The 12874-nt window shown below is 41.7% G+C and overlaps 1 protein-coding gene across 1 annotated transcript in view; it reads right to left on the reverse strand.

The window, feature by feature from the left end:
* Nucleotides 1–12874, reverse strand: part of LOC115464829 (activating signal cointegrator 1 complex subunit 3-like) — a 417679-nt gene that overhangs the window by 213581 nt on the left and 191224 nt on the right. Inside the window, exons 6-7 of the mRNA XM_030195187.1 lie at nucleotides 6881–7088; nucleotides 5990–6128 (exon numbers count right to left, since the gene is read on the reverse strand). Coding sequence (XP_030051047.1) covers nucleotides 5990–6128; nucleotides 6881–7088 — 347 coding nt within the window. The remainder of the gene's footprint in view (nucleotides 1–5989; nucleotides 6129–6880; nucleotides 7089–12874) is intronic.

Genomic DNA, 12874 nt, shown 5'->3' on the forward strand with positions numbered 1-12874 from the left:
AAAGATGAAGCCTGATCCTCTCTGCTTGTTACAGCAGAACATGACTACCTGGTATTGCATAGTAACATAGTAGATGACGGCAGAAAAAGACCTGCACGGTCCATCCAGTCTGCCCAAGAAGATAAATTCATATGTGCTACTTTTTTATTTGTACTGTCCTCTTCAGTGCACAGACCGTACAAGTCTAGCCAGCCCCATCCCCGCCTCCCAACCACCAACCCCGCCTCCCAACCACCAGCTCTGGCACAGACCGTATAAGTCTGCCCAGAACAATCCCTGCCTCCCACCACCGGCTCTGGCACAGACCGTATAAGTCTGCCCAGCACTATCCCCGCCGCCCAACCACCAGCCCCGGCACAGACCGTATATGTCTGCCCAGCTCTAGCCCCGCCTCCCAACCACCAGCTCTGCCACCTATTCTAGGCTAAGCTCCTGAGGATCCCTTCCTTCTGCACAGGATTCCTTTATGTTTATCCCACGCATGTTTGAATTCCGTTACCGTTTTCATCTCCACCACCTCCCGCGGGAGGGCATTCCAAGTATCCATCACCCTCTCCGTGAAAAAATACTTCCTGACATTCTTCTTGAGTCTGCCCCCCTTCAATCTCATTTCATGCCCTCTCGTTCTACCGCCTTCCCATCTCCGGAAAAGGTTTGTTTGTGGATTAATACCTTTCAAATATTTGAACGTCTGTATCATATCACCCCTGTTCCTCCTTTCCTCCAGGGTATACATGTTCAGGTCCGCAAGTCTCTCCTCATACGTCTTGTAACGCAAATCCCATACCATTCTCGTAGCTTTTCTTTGCACCGCTTCAATTCTTTTTACATCCTTAGCAAGATATGGCCTCCAAAACTGAACACAATACTCCAGGTGGGGCCTCACCAACAACTTGTACAAGGGCATCAACACCTCTTTTCTTCTGCTGGTCACACCTCTCTCTATACAGCCTAGTAACCTTCTAGCTACGGCCACCGCCTTGTCACACTGTTTCATCGCCTTCAGATCCTCAGATACTATCACCCCAACATCCCTCTCCCCATCCGTACCTAGCAGACTCTCACCGCCTAACACACACGCCTCTCTTGGATTTCTACTCCCTAAGTGCATCACTTTGCATTTCTTTGCATTGAATTTTAATTGCCAAACCTTAGACCATTCTTCTAGCTTTTTCAGATCCTTTTTCATGATTTCCACTCCCTCCGCCGTTCTCCAATCCCTCGGAACCTCTCCCATTTCTAAGGATTTATTAAACAAATCTTTAAGAGGACCCGCCAGAACCTCTCTGAGCTCCCTCAATATCCTGGGGTGGATCCCATCCGGTCCCATGGCTTTGTTCACCTTTAGTTTTTCTAGTTGTTGATACACACTCTCTTCCGTGAACGGTGCTATATCCACTCCATTCTCAAATTAACTTTTGCCAGCCCATCGTGGTCCTTCTCCCGGATTTTCTTCAGTAAAAACAGAACACTTTTTAGCCGCCTAATTTCTAAAAGACTTCCTAACATTCATTACTATCTGATGGTCACAACAGATAATTTTGCCAGTGTTTTTTCTTGAAGATACTGTGGGACTTGGGAGATAGTCGAGAGAGCTGTAGCCAGTACTCTGTTGAGAGGAAAAGTGCTGGTGTACTTTCAGCCAGTAAGGATACCAGAAGAATGGGTATCCAACTTGATTCTTCAAGGGCTGCACTGGTTTTCATTATATCTCCAATGAACATGAATCAGATATATCTGCAGACAACTGAAGCAAGACCTTATTCAACTTAATGATGATACCCTTGTCCAAACTACTATCAAACCAAAACCTCAACCCATACATATACGCAGACGACGTAATGATCTACATCCCATTTAAACAAGATTTAAAAGAAATTTCTAAAGACATCAACCAAAGCCTACATATCATGCATACATGGGCGGACGCATTTCAGTTGAAACTCAATGCAGAAAAAACCCAATGCCTAATACTCACCTCGCAACATAACACAAACAAATTCACCACCATTAATACACCTAAACTGAATCTTCCAATCTCGGACCCCCTAAAAATTCTTGGAGTTACCATTGATCGGCACCTAACACTTGAGAGTCACGCGAAAAACACAACCAAGAAGATGTTCCACTCAATGTGGAAATTAAAAAGAGTACGACCTTTCTTCCCAAGGACCGTCTTCCGCAACCTGGTACAATCAATGGTACTCAGTCATCTAGACTACTGCAACGCACTCTACGCTGGTTGCAAAGAGCAAATAATCAAGAAGCTTCAGACAGCTCAGAACACTGCAGCCAGACTCATATTCGGTAAAACAAAATATGAAAGTGCTAAACCCTTACGAGAAAAGCTACACTGGCTCCCACTTAGAGAACGCATCACGTTCAAAATATGCACCCTAGTTCACAAAATCATTCATGGAGACGCCCCAGCCTACATGTCAGACCTGATAGACTTACCACCCAGGAATGCTAAAAAGTCATCCCACACATTCCTTAATCTTCACTTCCCCAACTGTAAAGGTCTAAAATACAAACTAACGCATGCGTCAACCTTTTCCTACATGAGCACACAATTCTGGAACGCGCTGCCGCGCAACTTAAAAATGATCCTTGAACTAACTAACTTCCGTGAACTACTGAAGACCTATCTCTTTAACAAGGCATATCACAAAGATCTACAAATGTGAACTCCTGTACATATATCCGGAACTGTCTTATAATACTTGCTTGTTAAATTACTACCATGTTTTATTATTATCATGCTACCCAAGATTCTTCTGTAATACTAAATGTATAATTTCTTATGTATTTCCACTATTCATGATGTATTATAAGCCACATTGAGCCTGCAAAGAGGTGGGAAAATGTGGGATACAAATGCAGTTCAAGGACTGGGAGATGGACACCCCTAGTCTAACCAAATGCAGTCCTAAGCTACTAGACTAGCACTGGGAAATGATGCCTGTAAACCAGTTGACAGGTATTATCAGTATCTTGGGACAATACTTCTATGGGATCTGTGAGTATTCACCATTTGGGCATTGATATCCTTGATCTGCTTTGGATCACGCTTCAATGTGAGTAAGGAAAAAAAAACCAATATGTTGGTCAGACCGTAGAACACTGTTGGATCTAACAACATGAATTAAACACTGATGAAATCTTCCTGTATCCCAAAACAAAAAGATATCCCCCGAGTCCTGGAGCCCGCTATCCGAAAAAGCTAACTACATACTGTTTTTTATATTAATGGTACGCCACTTATACTGTACAGTTATTTTGTGTGAGAATAGTTCTCTACTGTAATTTCATGAGTAGTATATTATCTATATTGTACATTGCCTATAGCCCTAGGATGAGTGACTGGGAGATCTGCATTTGTAATACAAAAGAATACCCAAATGCTTGAACTACATTACACGATCAACTCTATTCTCTATCAGGGTTGGCCTAATAGAAAAATAACCACCATCCATGACTCTCCATATATAGCTGTAAGGGAAAGGGGATGGGATTTGATATGCTGCCTTTACGTGATTACAATCAAAGTGGTTTACATATTATATACAGGTACTTATTTTGTACCTGGGGCAATGGAGGGTTAAGGGGGTCTTTTACTAAGGCTCGCTAGCGTTTTTAGTGCATGCTAAAAATAAGCGTGCGCTAAACGCTACAGATGCCAATGCATTCCTATAGGCGTCTCTAGCATTTAGCACACACTAAAAACACTAGGGTGTCTTAGTAAAAGACCCCCTAAGTGACTTGCCCAGAGTCACAGGGAGCTGCAATGTGAATTGAACCCAGTTCCCCTAGTTCTTAGGCAACTGCACTACTACTCCTAGTACATGACAAAAAAAAGAAAAAAATTTGCAATGTACAAACTTTTAAAAAGCTGAGGGTTTTAACAGCACAGAACCAAAATAAGAGACAAAAATTTGCAAGTGGGGCTATTGGCAGACAAAAAGAAGCTGATGGGTACTGTTGGACCACACAGAACTCCTGTGCCTCAATAATGTAGGTCTTCAGACCTTTCTAGAAAGCTCTCAAATAGTCATCAATTTGGCAAAAAAAAAAAAAACCCATAGTCATGTGAGTCATTTGTGTGAATAAGTGAAGTTGCTTCAAAGTAACATTATTCATTAACAAATATAAGTCCACAAAATTCCTAATGGTTTTCTAAAATAAACAGAACATTATTTCTTTCATTTTTTTTTAACTACTGAATAAGAATTTCACACTTTTTTTTATCAAGTCAAATAGGAGAATCTATACATGCATACGGGAACACACAATTTAGCATTCAAAAGGCAATTCAGACTTCAATTCTTAACACAAAGTACCTGGATGAAATAAAAAATGTGGGAGTAAATGGATAAGAAAATTAATTCAAAAGACAACTAAGTACATAAGGGTAATAAATGTAAACAGAAACGTCAGCCAACTTGGCTCTCTCTTTAATATGCATCCTTATGCAAGTGGATCATACCTTAACCCTGTGTCTTACAAAAGTATTATTTACAGCATTTATAGCCCACATTTTCCCACCCACGGGCAGGCCCAATGTGGTTCACAATAAATTACAAAAGTATACATTAAATCTTCATCAATCAATGGCAATGTAGGGAAAGGGACAAGTGAGTAATAGCAGAGGTGGGAAAATAAGGATAGAAACAGAGTTCAATAGGTAGCGATGCAGGGTTGGTCAAGAGCGTAGGCCTTTCCAAATAAGTAGGTCTTAAGGTACCCTTTGAAGGTTGGATGGTCAGAGATAACTTTCACGAATTTAGGTAGGCCATTCCACAGTTGTGCGCTAATATATTTATTACCTTAAATTTGTACACTTCCGCCTAGGGAAGTGCAATTCTCTACCCAATGGCCTCCCCCAAAAATCACCCCCCATCCACACACATTATTCTGTGTCTTCTACACCACATCCATCCAGTTACCTGCAAATGAAAAATACAATTCTGTTGTGGATAACCTCAAGGACTATATAATGACGAGTGACCTCCTTTACCATTTACTACAAACAGATATAGGGCCCCGTTTATTAAGCCATGCTAGAGGCGCGTTAGTGCTTTTTGCATGCGCTGTGTAGGCGCCCACAATATTCCTATGGGCACCTACACAAGTTAGCGCGTGCTAATTTTGTGAACGCGCTAAAAATGTTAGCGCACCTTAGTAAACACAGCCCCAAGCCTTCTATAGGATGGGTTCTTACAACCTCACTTTATCATTCCCTCCTTGTTACAGTTTCATTGCTTGAGCAGCTAGCTTTCCACCGAGCCATCTGCTAACCCCGTCAAATTAAATGATTTACCTGGTTTTTATTTATTTATTACATTTGTATCCCACATTTTCCCACCTATTTGCAGGCTCAATGTGGCTTACATAGTACCAATAAAGGCGTTCGCCAATTCCAGTATGAACAAATACAGTAATGTTTAAGCTATGTAGCTTGGCCCACCACCATTCCAGTGGATAGGTCTCAAGCTAGAACACATATTAACAGTGTGTACAGACAGATTAGGGAATCGTAGAGAGGAAGAGTTTTTATATGTCCATTATATGACCTTCATAAGGAGAGTATTGCGGCTCCCTACAGATGAAATACTTCAAGACCTGTACATATCCATTTGGTCAACTCCTAATTCAGTTAGACCAACTAAACAAAATTCAGATAATAAATATTGAGTGTAGGAAGTTTTAGGACATGGCAAGCAACAACTGTCTCATGTTTTTTTTTAATATCTCATACATATAGATATATACACACGTACACAGAAATCCAGTCAACAAAGTGTGAAAATACTTACTCATGCTACTGGCATCATTTTCAACTATTTAGCAAAGTTGCATACCAGCTAAATTTGAACTCTGAGTATATGAAGCAGCTGCTCGTATCCATATATACAGGTATATAAGCTGTATTAGAATCCATAATGAAACTTGAGTGATAACATGCCATTGTTACCTATCTCCAACGTACCTTTGAACCACCAATAAATGCTGATGTTTTCATTGCCTCAGCATGGGAGTCATAAACATGTGGATAGTGGATTTTTTCCCAGTAATCTCTTTCTTTACCCAAGATTGGCGCAGTTCGAGCGTTCAAGAGGGCTTGTTCTCTATTATTCAACAAAACACGGAGAAATGTTTGTCAGCTACATTTATATTGCGAAAGCTAAAGGCGAGGATCCTAGCAGTAACTAAAGCTGCCGCTTTACAGTCGAGGATAAAAGGGGTTGTAAAAATATTATACCCCTTCAAACGACATAGGAATACATAGGTGGACAAATAGAAATTCTAGCAAACATTTTAGATTCTCCTTTTAGACAACTCTGTCACATTAGGTGTAGTAAGTTTCCTTATTTATCGTTTTGTTCTTTTCACCCTGGAGCATCCAATGTGCTGTGCACAGTTAACAGCCTCTGTATTTAAAAAGCCAACTAAACCGTGCTTTCCACAGACCTAAAGCGATGCCTTATTTGCTTTCTATTTTCTGTTTCTAGGTGACAACATGGAAAATAGTACCATTAATCTAGAGAGCAAAAGCTGATAGTTTCTGGTAGAGACTTCATAAATCTTCAGTTAGCGGTGAGAGCACAGTACCTAAGGAAGATGGCTTAGCTCTCTAATCTGCATCTCCAGGACACGTGGATCTAACCAAGCAGATTCTAATTAAGCAGATCACTGCTTTCTTCTCCAAGAAAATTAGGTTTTCATAAAAAAAAAGAAAAATTCTACACCAGCGGTGAAACGTGACTAGAAGTCAGAATCACCTCCTCAGAAAAGCTGAACTACAAGGAAATAAATGATTAAAATACAGTAAAAAGAACAATTATAGCACAAACATTTTTCAGATTTTGGCATTTATTACCTTTGCATCCGCAGCTCTCTTGGATCAAAGCATATTAGTCCGTCTCCCAGAATTTCTCCATCATCTCCGGTTCGTTTTTCTTTCTTGGCATTTCGTTTTTCTTCACGACGATATTGTTTCATTAACTGCTTTTCTTGTTCAGACTGAATGGTGACTTGACAGCCATAATTGGGTTTTGTGTTCTCACTCGCAAACTTTTTGCATTGCTCTGCAACACAAGTTTACAAAATAACATGCATTTTTCAGTAAATGTTCCTTTTGAACTACAGACTTTCTTAGGTTGCTTTTATTTTTAATGGGAGCAACGATGTTTGTTTCATTTCAGAATTCACGATGTTGTGAAGTGATCAGACATGTGGACATTAGTACAGATCGAGCAGCAAACAAAATTATTTGTACTCACCTATAGTTCTATAGCTGTGTGTGAGCTAAAACACTTTTCTCATAATATCCAAAGCTTGCATTAAACTTCTAATGGCTAACAGTATTCACTGTATTTAAAAACATCCTTACCAGAAAGATGTTAAAAAGCTGACATTTAAATTTCTTCTTACATTATATTGCAACAGAGAAACTGAAATTTCCACCTTCCAAAGAGTGAAAGTGTTCCAGTCATTGATGGACTGATGACCAGAACAAAACGCAGGTGCTAGAGGCCAATAGCGCCCTCGATTGCTTCAGCCCCAATGATCAGAGCTGGCAAGCACATGCAACAACATGCTTGTCAGCTCTGAACGCAATGAGCAGGCTAAACAGGGCATTACCTATTCCGCCCCAATGCTCACCCCAAACACTGGCACTGCTCCTGCAGCAAACCATACGCCAGCTCAGAGCTGACATTAGGGGGTTTGCAAAGCATTGGGGAGCCCTGTCCAGCATCCATTTGCATGCTAGCAGGCTCCCCATCCATCCCCCTCAAAAGGACTAGAACATGAGCCACCCCCCACCGCCCGCAGTAGCCCTGATCCCCCCATCCCAAGCCAGCGACACATGGGCTGGAGGTCCGGCGAACCACCAGTTCCCCGATCTGTCCTGGCACAGGGGCTCGGAGGGGCTGGAAATCTGGTGGATCCAGCCCCCTACCCCCCCAGTCCCACAAAACTACACTGGCTCCCTTTAAAAGAACGAATTCCGTTCAAAGTTTGCACCCTGGTCCACAAAATCGTTCACGGGGAAGCTCCGACCTACATGTCAGACCTCATAGACTTGCCTACTAGGAACGCAAAAAGATCATCACGAACATTCCTCAATCTCCACTACCCCAGTTGTAAAGGACTAAAATATAAATCCACATACGCATCCAGCTTCTCCTACATTTGCACACAACTATGGAATGCATTACCGAAGGCCATAAAAACAACACATGACCTAACAATCTTCCGTAGACTACTGAAAACTGACCTGTTCAAGAAGGCATACCATAACGATCCATCCTATATACAAAATAAATAGACTCTACAAGAACTAGACAAAACCGAACTCTTGTCGCTTGACTGTTTAACCTCACTGCTATTAATGAAAGCTACACAATACGCACTACCACTTCATTTCCTAAGTTGAAAATGATAACTCTATAGTTGATGAACTAACCTATGTTACAACTCACTATATCACTCAGAAACCTCCATGTAATACCATAATGTAGTCCTCTGTACCATGTATGTATGCACCTTAATGAAAAACCATTTGTAATTTTATACCCAGAAAAGGAGGTCACTCAGAAACCACTATGCAATACCACAATGCACTCTTCTTAACCATGTATGTATACACCTTAATGTAATACCATTTGTAATCCTGTACCCGGAAATGGCGATCGCCATCATGGCAAAATGTAAGCCACATTGAGCCTGCAAATCTGTGGGAAAATGTGGGATACAAATGCTACAAATAAATAAATAAATAAAAATAAGGCCCCGGTGGCCCAGTAGGCCACAAGTGCAAACCCCCACCTGGTGGTCTAGTGGCCCGGTCTAGCAGTCCCCTCTCCGTGTACCTTTCTGAAAGGAGGAGAGCGTAGCACACTCCCTCCTTTTCAGCACCGCCTTCAAATTGGTGGCGCCCAGCCCTGTGCATCCCAGGATTCTTGGGAAGCCCCGCCCACCGCATCCCAGGATACACTGGGTAGGGCAGGCGCCGCCATTTTGAAGACGGCGCTGAAGAGGAAGAAGTGTGCTACTCCCTCCTCCATCGCAAAGGTACGAGGGGGAGAGGGGGGCCACTAGACCACCAGTGGGGGAGTTGGGCTTGCGGCCCACTGGGCCACCAGGGCCTTATTTTTGGGTGTGAGGGAGGGGTTAGGGGTTGATGGAGATCCACTGGATCTCCAGCCCACTATGTCCCTGTGTCGGGGGGACTGGAGGTCTGCCAGACCTCCAGCCCCCATGTCGTTTTCCCGGAGAGGGTGTGGGAGCTTGTAGGGGGTGCACTAGGCCACCATGGGCTTGCAGTTGAAGGGAGCCCTGTCAAATATGTGCAGGATGATTGTGCCTGAGCACATGCTCAGGCAAAATCCTCCCACACTTCTACTCCATGATCAGAGATAATAGCATGCTTAAATTGCATGCTCTTATCTCTGATCATAGGGGCGGTATTGCCCCCTTGGACTCATGCCGAGACGAGGGGGAAAAAATCCTCAAGCTACCTAATGGGATCCAGTCTCCATCTATTAGGCAGTTGACCTTCTGAGGAGCACAAGGCTGATCAGCCAGTTGTTGCCTTTCAAAGAAAAAGGCCTAGTGTAAAAGTAACACAAAGTCAGTGAAAAAGGTAATGCAGAAGTACCGCTTCCCACAGAAGGGCAATAAAAACCCTGCGAAGAGGAGGAGAGGGCCTGATATTCGAGCAGGAAGCATGGGGACAAGCCCTCCGCATATTTCAAAATGGACGTGGTGGAATCGCGAGCCGCTGTAACCGTGGGAAAGCCCACCAAAACCAGCATGTCGACCTGTTCTCTCCCATTTCAGAATCTGCTGCCGGATCAGCCAAATTTAGCTCCGCCCTCCCCCCCCCCCCCCCCCCAAAGTCCCCGTGTAACTTCTGCACTGCCCTGATGCGTGTCTCCGGCTGCCACACTGCGAAAAAAACGTTTCACATGATCTGTTGCCATAATAAAGAGGAAGACAGTACTCATAGTTCGAGGAACGTAAGGTCCGAGGCACAAGCGACCAGCTTCTCTTAAAAATGTAGCAAAGTAACACTCTTCCTTTCCAGAAAAGAACACATTATTATTCCTTCAGGAAAGCACTAAAGTTTTTTTTTTATTTGGTGAGAAAGATGTTTTTTAATTTCAATGTATTAGATATGCAACTGTAATTAATGTTTTAGATGTGCAATCGATGAGAAAGATTTTTCTGTTGTTTCAATGTATCAGATAAGCAATTGTAAATTCTCCTGAAGAAGGATGTATTGTTTGTAATCCACTTAGATTCTCTTTTGAACTTAGCAGAACATAAGAATCACATAGTATAGCATAGCATAGGGTCTGTTGTATATATATATTTTTTTTTAAAAAGGAAGGTAGCAGAACGGTGAGCAGGGGGAGAGGGGAGGGATCTACTCAAAGCCACTCGACCCCAAAACTCCCGAAACCTTTACTGGAAGGATTGGAGCTCACCACCGAATCAGTCACAGAGCTGCACAGGAACTGCTATCAGCCTGCTGGAGATATAGAATACTGGCTAAAGTTAACCACACAGAACCAGATATAGCACAAATTAGTGGTGTTCTCTGCCTGCTGGTTGATGGACATAACCCATTAGTCTGGACTGATCCTTTGGTGACGTAATGGAAATTTACGCTTATTGTTCCTGTGGGACAAATGAAAAGTGAGTAATGGAGGGAGGGGAATCAGAAAGTAAAAAGAAAACTTAAGGGCCCTCATAGCAGCACCTCCCCCACCTCAGTTTCTCTCTTCAGGGACTATCTGTGAATTCTAAAGGGGGGGTCCCCAAATCTTGATTTGAATGTCCTGAAATTGGTTTTGGCTCAAGATATGTTGGGAGAGTTCCAAAGGGTCAGGATAAAATGGTAGCAAGTTGCATGCTTTGTGGAGTCCAGTCTAGCTGTAGCCAAAGGAGGCACTGCAAGAGTGGTCTTGGGAACTCAAAGGAGTATAAGGGATCAAAAGGTCATAGCGAAAAAGCAGGAATCCTCCATAGACAGGCATATGGGCCATAATTCATTTCTTGAATTTGATGCGATAAGAAACTAGGAGTAATAGGGGTAATGTGATCACGTTTCCAAGTACTGGAAATTAATTGCTGTGGTTTGAATTACTTGAAGATGATGAATAAGTTAACATGGAAAGCTGTTGCAAATCAAATTGCAATAATCCGGATGACTGATTAAAAAGTGTAGAAATCAACAAGGGCAAGGTGGATGCAAGCAGAAAGGCTCGGACGGCACAAAGACCAGAAAATAATAAAGCAGGACTTGCCTACTGCGATGATTTGTTAGTAAAGGAGAGCCAGAGATCAATGAAACAACCTAGTTTTTTCAGGGACGATTCTAATGGAAGTGTAAGGAGAGGAGCTATGAATGGAGTTGTAGTAAATTCTGACTCTCAGATCAAAATGCCCTACAGTCAGTAGTGTTGCTCCACCCTACTTTTTTGATCCAAGGCCATATAAAGCTTTGAAAACAAAGCACTGACCTCTATTAATTTCCAGCTACAACAATCCAGTATAGCCCCGTCTAAAATTTCTTTTCCACGGAATTCTACTCCTTTCAAAACTGATTAGTAAATATCAGCAAGACAGTCACCCTTGCTCATAACCACATATGTTTCTGCTAACATCTTCCATAAACGTCTATAACTAAGCATTGATTCACCATCCACTTTCTGCAGTCAGATTCATTGTACTAATCACATTTGATGTCATATGAAGTGCCCTTACTGTGGTTCTGCTATAATGCACATTCCCTTTACTGGCATTTTAGAAATATATACATAAATGGGACATGGACTGCAATGTCAAAATGAACGTTCCTTTCAAGCTAAGAGATTTACAAGACACGAAATGACATTATTTGCTTATATTCAACATATAGATGATCAGTTCAATGTGGATTATAAAAAAAAAAAAAAAAAAAAGACAGAACTGGGAATAGTCCAGACAATTACAATATAATCAACATAACATAAGTACTATGGTTCAGATGTTCTTTAAAAAGCCATGTTTCCAAGTCTTTCCCATAACTCAAACATTTAAACATCTAAGTTCTATATGTAGATAATTCCAAGCTTTCGCAAATACGTAAAGAGTTTAAAAAAAAAATGCTCAAATACTGAACTCCATTAGGTGATGGAAAATGCAGTATTCATAGCCTCTCTCAATTTTATCAACATATTCGCAGTAGGGGAAATAATCAGCGTACATATATTGAGGTGCAGAACCATAAAATATTTTAAACACCATTGCACAAAGTGTAAACAAAATCCTAGCATGGATAGGCAGCCAATGTGCTCTTACCAAAAGAGGAATTGCTCCGTCGCTAGAAAATGTTGAGCATGAGGACAGTACCATAACATCTAGTACTGGGGCAATTTAACAAAATAAATACCAGGCACGATACTTTAAAAAGTGGCATAAAATGTTATCAATACAGTATATCAATTAATACAATAAATAATATATCATTATTATCCTTCAGTAGTAATTAATTTGAACTAAAAATACATTTTAAAAATAACATTGAAAAATAAAGCATTCCCCCAGAAGTACTGTTCTGGTTTTCAGTATTTTACTTTAGGAATCCACACAGTCCAAGGAGAGCTCTGAACTGCATATAATGTTTATTCCTTCCAGTTGACCACACTTGCAGCAAAGTGCCATGGGTGTCACTATAACCAACTAGCAGTTGATGGGCTTCGCCCCCAGTATTCCTACCTCCTCTTGCTCTTACGTTTCCACTATTTCCCCTACCTCACTTTGTCTCACCCACATTGTACTTACTGCCCCTGGAATAGCTATATGAGTGAGAGCTGTGCAA

The sequence above is a fragment of the Microcaecilia unicolor genome, chromosome 3 (assembly GCF_901765095.1).
Source record: "Microcaecilia unicolor chromosome 3, aMicUni1.1, whole genome shotgun sequence".
NCBI classification, from domain to species: domain Eukaryota; kingdom Metazoa; phylum Chordata; class Amphibia; order Gymnophiona; family Siphonopidae; genus Microcaecilia; species Microcaecilia unicolor.